General features: G+C 50.2%; 4 protein-coding genes across 4 annotated transcripts; 2 read left to right on the top strand and 2 right to left on the bottom strand.

Annotated features, from left to right (window-relative positions):
• On the top strand, positions 1–1,542 carry LOC100907751 (uncharacterized). Its single transcript, XM_003744815.2, has 6 exons — positions 1–122; positions 203–284; positions 402–469; positions 603–736; positions 830–1,048; positions 1,140–1,542. The coding sequence occupies exons 1-6, from the start codon at positions 39–41 to the stop codon at positions 1,438–1,440; spliced, it is 888 nt and encodes a 295-aa protein (XP_003744863.1). The 5' UTR covers positions 1–38; the 3' UTR covers positions 1,441–1,542.
• A 5,151-nt stretch (positions 1,543–6,693) lies between these two features.
• LOC108863654 (poly(A) RNA polymerase GLD2) lies at positions 6,694–8,378 on the bottom strand. Its single transcript, XM_029111879.1, has 5 exons — positions 8,359–8,378; positions 7,765–8,247; positions 7,304–7,675; positions 7,048–7,206; positions 6,694–6,951 (listed from the first exon to the last, which is right to left on the bottom strand). The coding sequence occupies exons 1-5, from the start codon at positions 8,376–8,378 to the stop codon at positions 6,786–6,788; spliced, it is 1,200 nt and encodes a 399-aa protein (XP_028967712.1). The 3' UTR covers positions 6,694–6,785.
• Positions 8,379–8,921: 543 nt separating this feature from the next.
• Positions 8,922–11,650, bottom strand: LOC100907951 (uncharacterized). Its single transcript, XM_018640160.1, has 4 exons — positions 11,392–11,650; positions 10,803–10,874; positions 9,979–10,681; positions 8,922–9,845 (listed from the first exon to the last, which is right to left on the bottom strand). The coding sequence occupies exons 1-4, from the start codon at positions 11,425–11,427 to the stop codon at positions 9,808–9,810; spliced, it is 849 nt and encodes a 282-aa protein (XP_018495676.1). The 5' UTR covers positions 11,428–11,650; the 3' UTR covers positions 8,922–9,807.
• A 64-nt stretch (positions 11,651–11,714) lies between these two features.
• Positions 11,715–13,300, top strand: geminin (geminin DNA replication inhibitor). The gene is made up of 4 exons (XM_003744814.2): positions 11,715–11,890; positions 12,238–12,342; positions 12,442–12,667; positions 12,997–13,300. Exons 1-4 carry the CDS (start codon positions 11,876–11,878, stop codon positions 13,182–13,184), a joined length of 534 nt encoding a protein of 177 aa, XP_003744862.1. The 5' UTR covers positions 11,715–11,875; the 3' UTR covers positions 13,185–13,300.
• Positions 13,301–15,837: the final 2,537 nt, after the last annotated feature.

The raw sequence follows: 15,837 nt of genomic DNA on the forward strand, positions 1-15,837 counted from the left end.
ACAGTGTCTCTAGTCTTTCGCTCGATCCTTCCGGCGGAATGAAACTTCTCTCGATATGGTTCGGCTTGTTCATCTCTTGCGATGCAGTTTTCGAAAAACCCGTGCTCGAGTCGAAAGTTGAGGTAAAATATCAGGCTTCAGATGAGTAAGAATGCATTGAAAGATTTTCCATCGTGTAATACCGACGGGAATTTGTCCGAAGGTGACCATCAATTTCTGCGGGGAAGAATTCGGATCGCCCGAAGTCGAGGAGACGGTATTCGAGGTGGTTGGAGAGACTCAAGGTGATGATCTCGTTAAGGCTTGTGCATTTCATCCGCTGCTAAGACGTCGCAGGTTGATTCAAGATTGTTTGAATATTATTTCAATGTGCTCTCGGTGACTGATTCTCCGCTTCCTAGGTTGGGATTCCGTAGCATCCATACGCCGGAAAAGAAACTGCAGTCGTCCAGATGCAATCACATTGCAGGTCGGTGGTGAAATTCCCCCACAAAGCGGGGCTTTGGGCGATATCATGGAATGCTGATACGGTCGTCTGCGGTGCTATCTCCTGTCAGAATTATATCGTTGGGACCACCTATGACATAATCCCGCGATTCCAGGTCTACTGTCCAGACGAGGAATCGTTGAGTGAGACTTCTCTACTAAACACGGTCTCCACACCGGATCTGAAGACTGCCTTGGTTGCCGCAATCATGGTGTGCCCGACCGTCAGATCTTTCGCATCTTTCGGCCCGTATGTAGAGACGCCGCCCATTCTCGGAAGATCAATTCTGGATATTCTTCATACAGAGGCATGAAGCTAGAAAGGGACCCGATCCGATTGCAGGTTCGATCGCTCAAAGCTCACGATCCTTCAATCAGCTATCTCGGATGAAGGAGACTCGATCCTATTATTCGTGGGTGACTTCGGACAGGACTCGCTCTTCTGGGAAATATGGTTGGACTCACTCCGTCTCCGACATTTGAACGTGTTGCGGTCTAGTTTCGGTGACTCCGGGAGCAATCAAATCTTTCTCATCAGCAAATTCAACCGGAGCACTTATTTGTATGTAGGAACGGCTTGCCCCGGGTGATACTTGAGGCATCTCTGATCGTCGGAGTGGCTTCCCCATGATAACGTTCCCAAACATTCGCAGCAACGGTGACCGGCCCGAGTTCGAAATTTACGTGAGACAATTGTTCGCAAACTATTCTTCGAGGCTCGACGAATATGATGAAGACGAAGTCGACGATTCGGTTGCTGACGACGAGGGCACCACATCGCAGCCACTCCTGACGAAAATCTTCGAATACCATCACAAGAGAGTTGTACGACTGAGAGAAGAAAATTCCCTCCGGAAGTACTCCGCAGGAATATTAGCTTTACTCAGTCTATTCATATTGTTGATTATCTACATGGTCTTGAGTTTGGTGAAACATTTGAGCTCAAGTCGTTAGCGAGCACGGAGGCAGTCGGAGAGCGGCGTAATTCACACTCGAGACTTTTTAACGTTCTCGTCTCTGTCTTCCTTGCCACCTAGGTCAATAAAATTGTGATGGAAACGACCGTGGTGGGCGTTCCCTTAATTTCCGAGCTCCTCCACGGGAGGTCAGTTTGTCGTAGATACGGAGCTGGGCAATCTGAAAGGTCCACCACTAGCAGTCCTCAAGGGCTGCTCATATGACTGGATGGCGTCAGAGCATCATCGCAGCATTCGGACGCTGCCCCGCAGTCTCTTTAGGAGATTTCCCGGACTAGCTTCTCGAACGGAAACGTCCTGAATAAGTCCACACGATCGGGAGCGTGCATGCCAGGACCCGACAGAGGCAGGGTCTTCATGAAAATCAGAACGGAAAGAAGGGTCCGGCCTCCACTGATGCTGTCATCTGTCAGTCACGGTGAGCCGACTTGCCTCGGAAGTTCCCTGAAAATGACCAATCGAGTCTTCTGATATTACGCGGGCATCGATAAGGCGAGGTAGGAAGATTCCTGGATTCCAGCAAAATGCGGACAGGAATACTCCTCGGACCCGATTCCCTGACCGGACGACATGATGTCGATTCGTACACACATACCGTGCTCGCTCGAATGAGCATACACAGTCGTAGTGAATCACCTGTTGTCTGACAGTTGCGCAAATTGATCACGTTCTACAAGAAAACGAAGCTATTCTAGAGATAGATGTATCCGGTACAGAAAGTCTCACCTCAGTCGAGATATGGAGCGCTGAAGATAATGTTCGGCAACAACCTCCCCGAGCGACTACCGAAGTCCTGGTACCCTCAAGAATTCGCGTTCCAGGACGCTGGTGAGGACGCTATCTATTTCGCTATCAAGCAAGAAGAAGGTGGTCCTTGCGGATGCTACGCTTCGATACAGGTAGGTTTTTGGATCGGGACGCCTCGGTTTCCGGAACGCTTTTACGAGCCGGCAACTTGGATGGCCGTGCCGGGGTGAACCACTCTCCTCCTCTGAGACGGAGTTGTCGTCGTCCCCCCGCCCTCTGCCCCGCCCTTCGCCCAGGGGGCAGAAAATAGAGAAAATCGCGCACAATTTGTGATTTTCCAGGCTTATATGCTGAGAGAGCTCTTGCGGGACACGACTCGCATGTATCATGCGAAAGACCGGCTAGCTGTCCGAACGAATGCTTTTGCCAGAGCTTTGGCGAAGATACTCTGGAAGGCCAGACGGCATTCGCCGGCGAGAAACGAGCCAGTATACGTCATATTCGATGAAGGAGACATGTTGTGGACTCATGCGCGGCCTACAACCTTGGAAGCGACAATCGACTGTATCTTGGCTAACGTCGACAAGATACGAAAAGGCGGGGTCGTTCCCTTCACCTGCTCTGTGCGTTCCTCCGACAATTCTGATATGTAGAGGCCAGTCCTGAGCTTCCTGGACCGTCCTGCTGATCGATCATGCGCCATGGGTCGCCAGTGCGTCCGATCTCCTCGTAGAATATCGATCGAAATGGGACAAGAGGTCTCCCCACAGTGTCACCCAAAAAAACTCTGAATGGCGTTCTCCAATTCCGATATTCACCCCTACCGAGATTCCATGGGGAAGTTCTCGCCAGACTTGACACGTACGACAAATATCTCCGCAGGCATAATCCAGCCCTCCTCACAACGTTCTATTGCAGATAATCCTGACGAAGGGCCTCGATCACATCAAAGAGGAGGCAACCGTGTTTGGATGTTTCACGCCTCTGGTGAACGATGATGGCACTAGCGACTGCGACCAAACGGTGACTTCCCTTTTGACCGAAAACCATTTGACCGAATCCGATCGACCGAATCCGATTGACCGAATCCGATTGACCGAATCCGATTGACCGAATCCGATTGACCGAATCCGATTGACCGAATCCGATTGGCCGAAGCCGTTTGACCGAAGCCGATTGACCGAATCCGGTGGGCTCCACCCATCGCGATGGAAGTTCGGCGCGTACGGATTCTCAAATTCATGTCGGAGCTGTCTTGACCTAGCCTCTCCTCCTGGAGACCCCGTGTCTGTCATCCAATCGGACTCTGATATTGCACGTCCCACATCTTTGTCGCGAACAGGCGCACGCGAACAGTATCCGAAGGCACATACACACCAAGAATTACGAACAATAACATTGAGGAAGGAAAACTCTTTTCCCTGACGACAATCGAACGCTATCTACTCCTGAAGTTATCATGGAAGTTCAACTAGTACCGTCGTCGCGAGGGAAAAATTTGTATAGCATCAATAACTACCTATATTCCGTCGAAAAAAAAGTGTCGATTTCTTGTATTGTCGATGCATCCGGAAAAAGGAGCACGGTTGTTCAGGGAGGGCGATAGTATCCAAGGTAGGCAGTTCGAAACAGTGAATTCGCTGAGCTATACCGCCGGTATCACTGGTGTTGAGTCAGATTTTTCTATCGCTGACGTTTGTGCTCACTATCTTCCGAAGGGACCCGAACCAATAGTCCAACGAACTTCCGGGTTCCATTGCCATGAGCCGGAGACCGGTGAGATCATCAAGAAAACCGCGATCGAGGAGATGAAGCAGCGCGTGATCGCTGAACCGCTGAGAAGCGGAAAGCAGGTGTACACGGAGGTGACGACTTCTGCGGCATCTATTCTGATGGAATCCCACCCTGAAGAGGAGGTCGGTGCCTCGTTGCCTTCATTCTCGAGCGTGTCGACCACGCTTTACCGTGCACGGGCGAGCGTGCGTCCGCCGCTGCCAGCGTCTCGAGCAGAAATAACACTAGGAGAATCGTGGACAAAAACGGTCGACGGACAAGATTTTCTCGTCATCAATGATGGGGAGGAAAGTCGAATTCTCGGCTTCACTACGGTCCAGCTCGTGATGGAGCTCTGTTCGGCGCCGACAGTTTTCATGGACGGCACTTTCCGTGTCGTTCCCAAGCTCTTTCTCCAGCTCTATACGCTGCATGCGTTCTATAGGGGAGAAATGATCCCCATGGCTTATTTTCTCCTACCGGACAAACGACGGGAAGCATATAACCGAATGTTCGCCTTGCTTGTGGGCTACGCTCAATCAATCGGCGTGACTTTCAATCCGCAGCGCTTTCAACTGGACTTCGAAGTCTCCATGCTGAAATCGATCGAAGGGACCTTCCCCATGGCAGAAGTTAAAGGTGCGCATTTCATTTCGCTCAATGCCTTTGGCGCAAAGTGCAAGACTTGGGAATTCGACAGTATTACGATGAACCCATTGTAAAAAAGTTCGTCAGATGCGTCGGTGCCCTCGCTCATGTTCCTCTGTCGCAGATCGACAATGCATGGCTGGAAATTGAGGCAGAGTCGCCCTCCACAGACCATCCAGCTCACTCGGCTCTTGAGAGGTTCAAAACGTATTTCATCAGCACTTGGCTTGAGAATGGAGCAGTATTCCCGCGTAGACTCTGGAACCATTACCGCAATTTCGGAGCTCGCACGACAAACCACCTCGAAGGGTGGCACCAAGCTCTGAATCGAGGCCTCGGTCGTTCGCACGTGAACGTCTTCGAGATGATCAGTCATCTTCAAAAGCTTGAAAAAAGTTTCAAGACACAGATGCTACTCCTCAGCACGGGTCGGAAGCCTAAGGCGCCGAAAAAAAAATACGTCAGAGTCAATCAAACACTCATGAATCTGGTAAATCAGTACGAATCGAACCAGATACCCCTCATCGAATACGTACAAAACGTTGGTTTCAATCTCAAAAATTAGTATAGTTGCGGTGCGAAGATCGCAAATGATAGGTGTCAAGTCCGATACTTACATGTTCGCGTCAACTTCTCTCTATTGTGGTATAACTTAAGAAGCTCGCCTCTATCCTCGAGAACGACCGGAATCTAGGCATAATCTCCGGGTTGCACATGAATAAACTAATAATGTGAGCGAGTCAGTTCCGCGATCTGTTTCAGCTGAGGGAGGAGCTTGATTCGGTCAATCGGCTTCGGTCAAACGGCTTCGGCCAATCGGATTCGGTCAATCGGATTCGGTCAATCGGATTCGGTCAATCGGTTTCGGTCGATCGGATTCGGTCAGATGGTTTTCGGTCAAAAGGACGGTAACCGACCAAACATTAGTCAACCTATATCTTTCGGGGCGGCCATGCTGCTCGCTTGCAGATGATGATGGAGCCCTCGGAGGGCATGGCGTGACCGAAAAACAGGAATTCGGCTTCTTAACAAACGAGTTAGGAGTAGCTGAGAACATCGGAGAAAACTTCCTGCGGCCACTCGAGCCTTTTTGGGTTCTCCACTTCGATTCACACTACTCCGTCATGTATTCAGCTGCCGAAGACCCCATGAACGAGGGTCCCGCTCGTCGAGACTATTACTGGTTCCCCGGAATAGATCAGCGCCGATACGTGAAATTCGAGGTTCATAGAAACTTGGAGCTAGATATGTCATCATCGTATCGGTGCGGAGACATGAAATGAACCATTGTCTTGTCCAATCGGAGCAAACTGAACTCGGGTTCGTCGTTTCATGCAAGCTGATCCCGGATAAGGAGGCAATCGCGACTGGGCAAATTCGAAACTCCCCGAGTAGAATCGAAAGTGCAGAGCAGAAAAAGCTCGCGAGCTGCCTTAAATGCCGATGGAAAGATCACTCGATCACCAACTGGAGTGTGTACTGTCACTCAGCCGGGGGAAGTTATGGTCGGAGTTGGAGCTCGACGCTACAGTGAAGATCGGATCGCCAAGGGAGAAATGATTGAGCATGCAGGAGCTTGCAGGATTCACTGCTGCGGACATAAAAATTCGGAATATTCGCGCCCTGCGTCTTTTCGGTCTTTCTCTGTGGTGATATAGTGTTTATATAATTTTACATAGACGCGCACACATGTATGTATATTTCTGCCCTCAGCTTGCCCTCTCACCCTTCCGTTTCCCCTCTCCACCCCACCACCTACGATGCGGGAGCTCATCCATCGAAACATTGATCCACTCATTAATAGCATTGGATACTCGAGAAGAGAAGAATGATAAATAAATATGATATCTGGTCAGTAATTTATCCAAATGATTGAGCTCTAGCTGCTGCGACCCGGCTGAAGCCTACGCATTCCAGGGGGATATATGAGCCAAGTCTACGTAACATCATCTTCGAATGCATCAACGAAACGTCTCTCTCGGCCAAGTCAATCGGGATGCTACATCGTCGCGCGAGCCAGCAGCCGCGCAGCACTGCGGTTCGGACATTTTGACAGGAAAATAGACTTCTCATCCTTGTAACATCAGTGGAGTGTCTCTCTCCAATTTTTACAGTGTGTACAAGTGTGTAAATAATCGGACTCGCAATTTATCGTCAAGAAGGCTTTTCACTCTCTCGGCCGTCAGTTCGTTTCCATCCGATCATATCTGATTCGCTCAATCCTAAGAGGTGCTCAATGCCGCCTCTCTGATTTATTGTTTGGTGGCTGATCTTGAAAACGTCTCTCACTTTTCGGAAGGCTTTGGGTTGATAGACCGCCCTGAAAATGATGAAATTTCATTACTCCCAGCGGTCGATACTCTCGGGACCGGGACGCGCTCAATTCAGTCGAGGGGAGCTCTTGCGCTCCGCTCACCTCGCGGTATTCGTGAGGTTGAAGGGTTCCTGGATGTTGATGAACTTCCAATCTGCCCGAGAACTGTGGTTATTATGCGGGATATCTGGGTCTTGATCGATTCCTTCCTGTTTGGTGAGTGTTCTACCCTCCCGTACGGAGATGCAAATATTCTCGAAACTGTGGACAGAATAAAAAATTCAGAATTCCCTTCATCCCATGATTTCACAAATACACACGTCATGGAGTTTGCATCCCAGACCCGAACTTCACTCACTCGAAAGCGGAGAAGTACGCAAGAAAGCCTTTGAACAAGGTTCCTAGATTCTGTGAGTTTGTGCTGGCATATCGTGGGAGAATGAGCCTATCCCCTCCCTTGAAGCCCAAACCGCTCTCGAATTCGGGAACGAGGTTGTGGAGGACTGGTACGACTTCTTGTTGTTGCAAGTAGTTTATCACCATGAGAGTGAGAGAGTAACTAGACAGAGTACTCTTATGTGCGTCCTTGATCCCCATGATGGTGGCCCAGCGCTTGCAGGCGCCAACAAGAGGAGCAACTCTTCCATCCATACGCGAGTAGGCGTATAAAAATTGTGTGTTCACAATGCCGACCTGACTATTGACGTTTATCTCCACCGACATAGGAGAGCTGAAAGATGGAGGTACCATTTCCGCTGAATGCATTGTCAGGATCGATATGTATATTTCTCGAAATTCAGAGGAAAGGGAAGGACTCACTGCCTGGACCTCTCGTAGGTGAAGGTCAACAGCGGGCATATCGCAGCGATTACAATCGGTCTCTTGTAGACTTTATTCCCCGCCATTTGGGTTCTCAGGTTGCGGAGAATTTTGCACGGATCGCAGACGAGCGGCGAGAAGCTGTTCCTGAGCTGGAAGAGATTCCGTAGATCAGAAATACAGACGCGGGTCATCATGAGTGTGAGATTTGGTGTTTGCGTTGTCGGCTCACCCACCTGCAGACACATGTCCACATCGCTGTCGTTGAAACCGTACCCGTTGGCGGAGGAGCCAGTGATCGAAAGTTTGTAATCACTGAATAAATCCGTCTCGAGAAATTCCTTCATCTTGAGTTTATTCGCATATGTTCTCGACTGTTGACGCTTCTTTTTCCACAGTCTCGCGATGGCTATCGACACACTATCGGAACCGACCTGTCGGCCAGTTATTGGTGTATAAGACGTTGGATCCCAGTCGTAAGCTCTGCGAGGGCAAATAGAGCTCTTAGGGAGGGCGATCGGTGTGGAGCATAGATTTCTTGAGAATCGCCGGAGCGTGGAGCGGCAATTCTCACGAATTGCTTCGATTCCCGACTCAACGATGTCTAATACCATGTCTTCTATCGAGCCGCACAGACCTCCGCAACTGAACGAAGCGATATTCTCGACTGCGTCTCAACGAAAACCTCGCACAGAGATTTATCCCGACCCTACTGAGGGTTGAAGCGTCCCGAGTTGGGATGGATTCAATCGTGGATAGGATTGCTACTCGGAAAGCGGTCTCGGCATCTAAACGACGGGGAACAAGCCCGAGGCACGGCTGACGGGCTAGGGGTGGTGCAATCACTTCAGACCTTGATTCCGAGACATTCATCATAGCCCTGGAGGAGGATGTCACCTCGGAGGCTTTTGATCCGAAAATTTCCCCCCTAGGCAAGATAGACAGATGCAGAGGGCAGACTCCGCCTCGTGCGCTCAAAGCCCTTGGGCCGAGCCTGCTCGAATCGAGGCTTTGAATAAATGCGATAGAGACAGCCTGACCCAGATTGAGCGAGTTTGCTCGGGGTCAATCCATTTGTCGCTCGAGCGCCGGCCCGATCGACTAAACAACTGTGAAGGCGTCCACCACGATATATGCGAGGAATGATAGCCTTCGACTTGCTTCGCGGAAGACATTCTTATCGAAAACAATTTTATTCCAGTTTTTTCCTATCATCAATCATAAGCAGTGCCCGCCGGAACTCATACAATTAGGCCGCGCACGATTCAGGGAGGGAGCGGCAGAGCTCATTTCTTGATCACTGGGTAATGAATGAAATCGGAGACTTCTTGTTCGCTGCATTTTCGACCGGCTCGAGGAGTCTCAACGTAGTCAGCTCTTAGGAATCCCTTCTTCGAGGAAACTGTGAGAGACATCTCGAGCTCAACTCGGGAAGCATCAAAGTTTAGAGCATAATCTTCCTCCGGGCTGGATTACGAACTTCAGGCTGATAGAAGGAGCAGTGTTTTTCACATTTTAAAAGCTGCTATGGGCCACGGGAAGCTACCTCCCTTGGGAAGCGCGTACCGTGACACAAGTTAGTTTCGGTAAATCAACAGGTTTTCCCGGAATATCCCCGTCACGTCCCTCATCGAATCCCCGGGATGGAACTTCCGGGAAGCAATCCCCGAGGACGAGATGGGACGATGAAATCGGGAAGAATTGAAAAAAAACATGGATTTCCTCTGCGGGATTGCTAAATCCGCTTCGTGGTATCCAATGAGATCAATGGATAGCCCTATGAAACACAAGATCAAAACCGCTCCTTCTTCAATTCATTGGTGATAAATTAGGCTAAAATTATGGGTTGCTACGAATACGGACTATACGTCGGTTTTGTACTGGTTAAAAGTTACCACACTCTTGAAATAAGACCAAAAAACAGGATAAAGTAATCGGGATTAGGGTCATTCGGCGGCTGCGCGGTCACGTTCAGGGGTCTGAGGCGTGCTCACTCCTGCTTCCTAGCTCTCTCTTTGATTGGCGCTAGCGCAATGATATAACTTACACCCGATCTCGGAGGGAATCTTCAGCATGTTTTTCTGTAAGATATGCCAATATTAGAGATATATCTTCAAAATTACAGGAATTCATTGTCACGGTGGATATTCTCCCGGACGGCAGACATGGTGATACTAAATGGACGGGATAAATGAATAGGTGAAAAAGCCTCACCGGCACTTGAGGTGGAATAATGCCGTTTCTGTCCGCAAAGCGAACGACGTGAACGAGCTTCTGATATCGTGGAGAATGAATGCGGTTTCCGCGAGCGCTCCATGTCAGTGTATGAGCTCGATGAGAGGTCTTGGTCTCCGTCGAAGGACGTATGAGATGAATAACGAGACGACTCCGCACACAGGTCTGAATTTTCTGTAGCCCTGTGCTCCGCTCTGGAGAACGGAAAAGGGCTCTTGCTCCTCTTCGCGTCAGCAAAGCTGGACATGGATCGATCGGAATCGACGGAGTCGAAACTGGGTATCTTGATGCTAGATTTGGCAATGTACAACTGAGGCTCCTGCTCCAGCAGGCGGACAACATGTGCCGACAATCTGTAAGGTTCCTCGGGGGTCGGTCGATCCATGACTACCGGACAGTTGTCGGGGATGAGACCTTCGCGACGCATAATGTAAAGAAGATTGTCGCTCCAGTACTCTCGTTTGCGCTCGATAGGCTCTTCAAGTTTGCGCAGATGAACCGGGTTCCTGACGACGAGTGGGGCGGCGTTTTCTTTTCTCGAATATCGCTTTTCCGCCAAATTTCGACCACAAACACATTCAAGACGATCACGTTCCGAGGGAGACCATATGCTGGCTGACTTTGAGCGCTCCGGAAAAGCGTCAGAATTTTTGAAGCAATCACCCGAGTACGGTATTTCCATCTGCGATGGGAAGAATAAGTTCGATCAGTCGCCGAATCTTCTTCTGAATAGCCTCTTCTCAGATTCTCGCTCCTCATAGCGACTCTCAGCATCGGCGGAGCAAAGTCATTCGGGCACTTACTTTAGATGACGGGAGTTCTGTGTGCGTTTTCACGGGACGTGTCGTGTTGATTCTTCGGAGGAAGACCACGCTCTGAAAGTGAAAAGCACAAGCACCAGGTGAAGCGTGACGTTTCGCCCTCGCCTTCCCTGTTCCAAAGGAGCATGCGCTGGCGCGCCTACGTGCACGAACGCACTCGCAACCTTCGTACATCCGACGTTCGGACCGAATTTCTTTCCGCCGATTGGAACCTCTTCTCTCCGCCCCCGAGAGCGCCGCTGCAGCCCAGCTTTATTTGAGGCCCAGTTTCGCCGGATAAGTAACTCGCGTATCAATGGTCGTGAACGAAACTAGGTATTTCAGGCACGCATCCTCTCGGAGGAAGGAGGCAATGTCGGAGGTTGCATTAGTTCCGGATCACCCAGATCGGAGCTGCAAAGTCTCAAACCGGCTTCAATCCCAGAATCAGAGTATGGTGTATCGCGCGAAACTCTGGAGTTCTCGTCTTGATTTCGGCACCGCGCTGGGGGCAGGCACCGAAAGATACAGGAGCGGGCCAGCGTTGGAGGGGATATTCTCTGGAAACATTGCGGCAAAGATTTTCGCTCACCCTCCGTCGTCCCGACATCGACCATGGTCCCACCATGCTTCAGCCTGCGCGAGCAATGCTCCTCGCCTCCCCCGGAATATTCCCGCGTCCTGGCACGTTTCTCACGTCTTTTATCGTTCCTCACTTCACTGCGGGGTCAAACTATTTCGGCGTGTCCTATATCCCCGACCACGACACTATCTCGTCGAAGCTTTGCGAGACGACGACAGAAAAAACTCAGTGAAAACACACGATCACGCACCCACGACGGGAAGCCGACGACTGTTCTATTTTCATTTTCAAATCTACCCGCGCTGGAGAATGCCGTCTGCTGAGGCTTGGCGCGCAAAGTGCGCCCAGCTCTATCTTCGAACGAGCCGTCCACCGCAAAGACTTGTTGTTGTGCGTTGATGTGCATATGTAGGAAGACGCTTTGAGGAAGTTGTTGCATCGCAGGAACGCTACATCTTGCGAGGTTCCACGCCTACCAAGCATTGAAGTGAAAATGAAAACAGATTCTGTAAGTAGAAAATCCGTTGACGAGTTCAGAGTCCTTATCGTGTCGTCCATGTTTAAAACGGCGAATCGACCGTTGCGCTTCGACGTTTCACAAAAAATCGGGGAACGGGTCGTCCTCGTCGAGTTTCCACGCAACGTGTCCAACTGATGTCGCTCATGGCTTGCTGATTGCTATGATTCGACACAATACCGGAATGAATCCCCTGTATGCCTGAATAAGTTCGGCGGCATGGGGTCCGGGGCAGTCCTCGTTCATTCCGAAACGACTTGACTCTCACCGGTCGAAGCTCCTATCGGCCGTAGTAATCGATCCGTCAGTGCGAATTAAATTCACCTATGCCCTTCCAGGGAAAGATTCTCCGTCGAACACTTGGTACACTGCAACCCTCCGCTGAAGACCAAGCTGTGCTCGTAGGCTCTGCGGGGAAAGTTTCCATCGACAAGAAAAAGCTGGTGAGTTTTCGATCCTAGGGCTCCGAGAATATAAGCTTCCCTCGAAGCTGGAAGAAGAGGAGTCTGGCATGGAATTGAAATTTATTTTCCGGATTTCAGGATACGAAAAGAAGACGGTTGAACTTTGACTTGGAGAACAAACCACCGAACGTCGGTCTGGGTCCAAAGAAAGACAAGGAGTGCAAAACTCCTAAATTCTCCCTGCACAAAGATGATCCCGCTCTCGACAATGCCGATCGTTGTCGAGGACCCGTCGTCAGTCACGAAGCTTACAATTTGATGTTGAGAGACGATGCCACGGAAGACTATTGGAAGCAGCTTGCAGGTATGTAGGGAGGACGTGTTCGGCCCCGAATCGAGACTTTCGCAATCGACGGCGTGGAAGATTGCGATTTTTCCGGCCGATGCCCATTCGGTGATCATGACACGTGCGGGCGGGGAAAAAGTCACGTACTACAGATATCTCGTGCTCGAGTGCGGGTTCCGCGTGTCCAGATGTTCCGCTCCCCGGATACCTGAAGAATACAGCCAGAAGAGGCAGGCGGTTCACAATGCGAGTTCGGAAACCCTCGGGTCTCCAAAGTTTCCTCCGCACAGAACAGGATGCAAACCTTTCAATCGGTGCTGGGTGACTAATTCGTGGTTTACTTCCAGAGGAGAGGCGTCTGGCCCTCGAGAAAGCTCTCGAAGAGAACCAAAGGCTGCACGAGAACATGGAAGTTCTCGAAGCTGAAAACAAGCACCTACAGAAAATCGCGGATCAATGTGCCGAGTTAGCCGATATCGTCAAAACGCTGACAGCCGACGACGAGGACGATGAGGTGGCAGAGGATGATGCTTAGATAGGGGGATGTCGCTCCAATCATTGTACATAAAGATCTCAGGCGAAACACTCGAGAGAATCGAATAGGAAATCATAGCTCTCTCGTCTTGGAAACTAAATGATTTGTTCTGTACGCTCTTAATGGAAATCTTGGCTTTCATTACTCAGAATAGAATTGACCGCTCGAGTGCCAAAGTATCTCTAGAATTGCCGTAGGGAACTACATCCCAAAACACCCTTCCGGATGGGGTGGATATCGGAACACTTCGAGGAATCGCTGCCCGGGAGGACTGTATCTTCCAAAGACAACTCTGTGGACATGGAGGGCGAAACGGGGATGATCTGCATGGGACTCATTGCAAAAACTGTTTTGTGGGGAATATTTCATGATATGGTGTGAGTCAATAAATTCCGAAAGATCCACCAAAACGTTAGGACTACTACCACTCCTTGATCCGGGAAACAATCCGCCGCTTCCTGAATTCCTGATAGAGGATTTCGCTGACCCGATTCAGCTAGCACGTGTAGCTGACACGGTGGAGCACGCGAACAGGTGTTTACGTGACATGGAGCAATCTGACGCGCGGATGCGCGGCAAGGACGCATTTTCTACTCGACTGTTTTCGAAACGGGAGCCTGGCAGCGTCCCAAGGAGTCCGCAACCTGAGTCATTCAGAGGTTCGTATGGACACGACGAAGTTTCATGCGAGGATCCGAAGCCGAGAGCTGCAATCTCTAAGGATAGCATGGTTTGGTTTCGTTCGATAAAACGTTGACGGGAAGGATCTCAGACTTAACGAACAGGCTTTCGAACGTGCCCATAGATCTGAGCATTTCAATATTCACGGTGACTTCGTGATGGATGATCCATCTTCAATCGACACCCGTTCCTAACAAGCCTGGGTGGACACAAGTGAACCGGCTGACGCAACTCAACCGATTCTAACAGGACTGTCGGTGGGCTCTTCGTTGCCTCGAGACTGAACGCTCCCCTCGGAAATTCGTCTCTATGACTGCGTCTGACTTTCCGGACTACGCATATGATCGAGGTCGAGCCCATCACGATGTTCATCGAGCATCCGTCCCTTCAAGCGACCTGCGTATAGTTCGTGAACCCACGAGCTGATCGAATGAGCATCCGAGGATGCCGCTCTCTGCCGGAAAATTCTCATTTTCTCGGATAATCTCAGCAGTAACGACGGTCCTCGGAGTATTACACCTGAGGAGCAGCCCGGCCCTCCCTCCGCGCGCTGGTAACTGGAGATTGGGCTCAGTATTCGAGATATTCAAATACGAGCTATGGAACGATCCACTATCTGAGATTATTCACGGGTACCTCCCTATCTCTTCCATTCATTCCGTATCGGACCATGTTCCTTTCGCTAGACAAGAGAATGGAGCAACATAGTCGAGATTGCTTGCGTGAGCGTCGACCGAGGAATATATGTGTTGACTTCATCGCGCCTGTGCTCTCGAATTTTCTCTACGTCAATGTCTTGACTGAGTGTCACTGATGAAAAACAAAACGGTCGTTATCAATACTAGGATATGGTTCTGCTGGAAAATCACAGCGGAAGGAGGAAGCTGATTATGCGAAAGGATTCCACGATCCGCATGGCTAATGGAAAGACGATCAGCGATTAGCCTCTATGCACCATAAACATGGGGGTCAACGATGCAGGAGAGTTGATCGAATTCTCTCCCTAATTTCAGAAGACGATGGGTGCCATCGAAGGTGCCCCTCCCTGTATCGTTTCATTCGTCCTCTACCGATTCTTTGCTTCTTCTCCGTATCGGAGCTTATCATGTTTACGTGTTCGACTGCACAGTGAGAACATCCTAAACACGATGGGAAAATCTGCGGGAGGTCTCCAGGCTGCTTCCGAAGCATGATGTCGATTTTCTTTCCAATAAGCAAGTCATTCCTCTCTCTCGCTCCGTTTTCCTTTTAAAGGCCAGCGGAGCTCTGCGGAAACCATCAATCTACCTGCTGCTACTGCTGTCGAAAACGAAAGCTGAGAACAAGGAAGAACCATGAGGATTGCTTTAACAGCTCTATGTACGTACCTCGCCTCATGTGCTGGATCACATGCGGCTGAGTCTTCCAGATTTTCGGGCGTCCTCGACTAGATTCTCGTTCCGATTTCAGTAATCATGGCTACCGTAGCCATCGAAGCGAGAGCGTTCAGCGTTATAGCACCCATGGATCTTGATCATTACGAGACCTCAGAAAGTATGAGTCCCGTCCACGAACACCACGAGCGAAAATATGTGGACCTCAGGGGCCATGACAATCACCTCGCACCGTCGGAAAGTACAACCACCGAGAAGCCAAAGGATACCAGGTACTTGGAGCAGATTCGGCTTGCGCCCCCCGGATTCTTCTCGATTTTTTTTCCATTCGAGTTAAGGAAGGGGGACGAACGGCGCCGTTTTGGACTTCAGGAGCTCTTCTAAAAATCATTGACTCCCAAGGTGGCGCGAAATCACCCGACATTTACGGCGATGGATGGAAACTCAGAACCACGAAATTCATCTGGAGCGATTTTGAGACGCCTCACTTGACAAATGTACCTACTTGAAGACCGTATCATTGAAGAGTCTGGTCTGCTTGGAGTTGAACCCTGTTTTGACCGATTCGGGACGACGACAAGGACCCAGCTGCCGGCAGA

This window comes from Galendromus occidentalis, unplaced genomic scaffold (genome assembly GCF_000255335.2).
Source record: "Galendromus occidentalis unplaced genomic scaffold, Mocc_1.1 scf7180000077475, whole genome shotgun sequence".
NCBI classification, from domain to species: domain Eukaryota; kingdom Metazoa; phylum Arthropoda; class Arachnida; order Mesostigmata; family Phytoseiidae; genus Galendromus; species Galendromus occidentalis.

Excerpts from the sequence above, each read along its gene's own strand:
- geminin (XM_003744814.2), top strand. Across the intron at positions 12,343-12,441 it reads CCATCGACAAGAAAAAGCTG|GATACGAAAAGAAGACGGTT; the intron begins GTGAGTTTTCGA and ends TCCGGATTTCAG. Across the intron at positions 12,668-12,996 it reads CTATTGGAAGCAGCTTGCAG|AGGAGAGGCGTCTGGCCCTC; the intron begins GTATGTAGGGAG and ends GTTTACTTCCAG.
- LOC100907751 (XM_003744815.2), top strand. The coding sequence starts at position 39 with ATGAAACTTCTCTCGATATGGTTCGGCTTGTTCATCTCTTGCGATGCA. Across the intron at positions 123-202 it reads TGCTCGAGTCGAAAGTTGAG|GTGACCATCAATTTCTGCGG; the intron begins GTAAAATATCAG and ends ATTTGTCCGAAG. Across the intron at positions 285-401 it reads GGTGGTTGGAGAGACTCAAG|GTTGGGATTCCGTAGCATCC; the intron begins GTGATGATCTCG and ends TCCGCTTCCTAG.
- LOC108863654 (XM_029111879.1), bottom strand. The coding sequence starts at position 8,378 with ATGGTATTAGACATCGTTGA. Across the intron at positions 7,207-7,303 it reads GCGTACTTCTCCGCTTTCGA|TTTCGAGAATATTTGCATCT; the intron begins GTGAGTGAAGTT and ends TTCTGTCCACAG. Across the intron at positions 6,952-7,047 it reads AACCTCACGAATACCGCGAG|GGCGGTCTATCAACCCAAAG; the intron begins GTGAGCGGAGCG and ends CATCATTTTCAG.
- LOC100907951 (XM_018640160.1), bottom strand. The coding sequence starts at position 11,427 with ATGGTGGGACCATGGTCGATGTCGGGACGACGGAGG. Across the intron at positions 10,875-11,391 it reads CGATGTCGGGACGACGGAGG|AGCGTGGTCTTCCTCCGAAG; the intron begins GTGAGCGAAAAT and ends TTTCACTTTCAG. Across the intron at positions 10,682-10,802 it reads CAGAACTCCCGTCATCTAAA|ATGGAAATACCGTACTCGGG; the intron begins GTAAGTGCCCGA and ends TTCCCATCGCAG.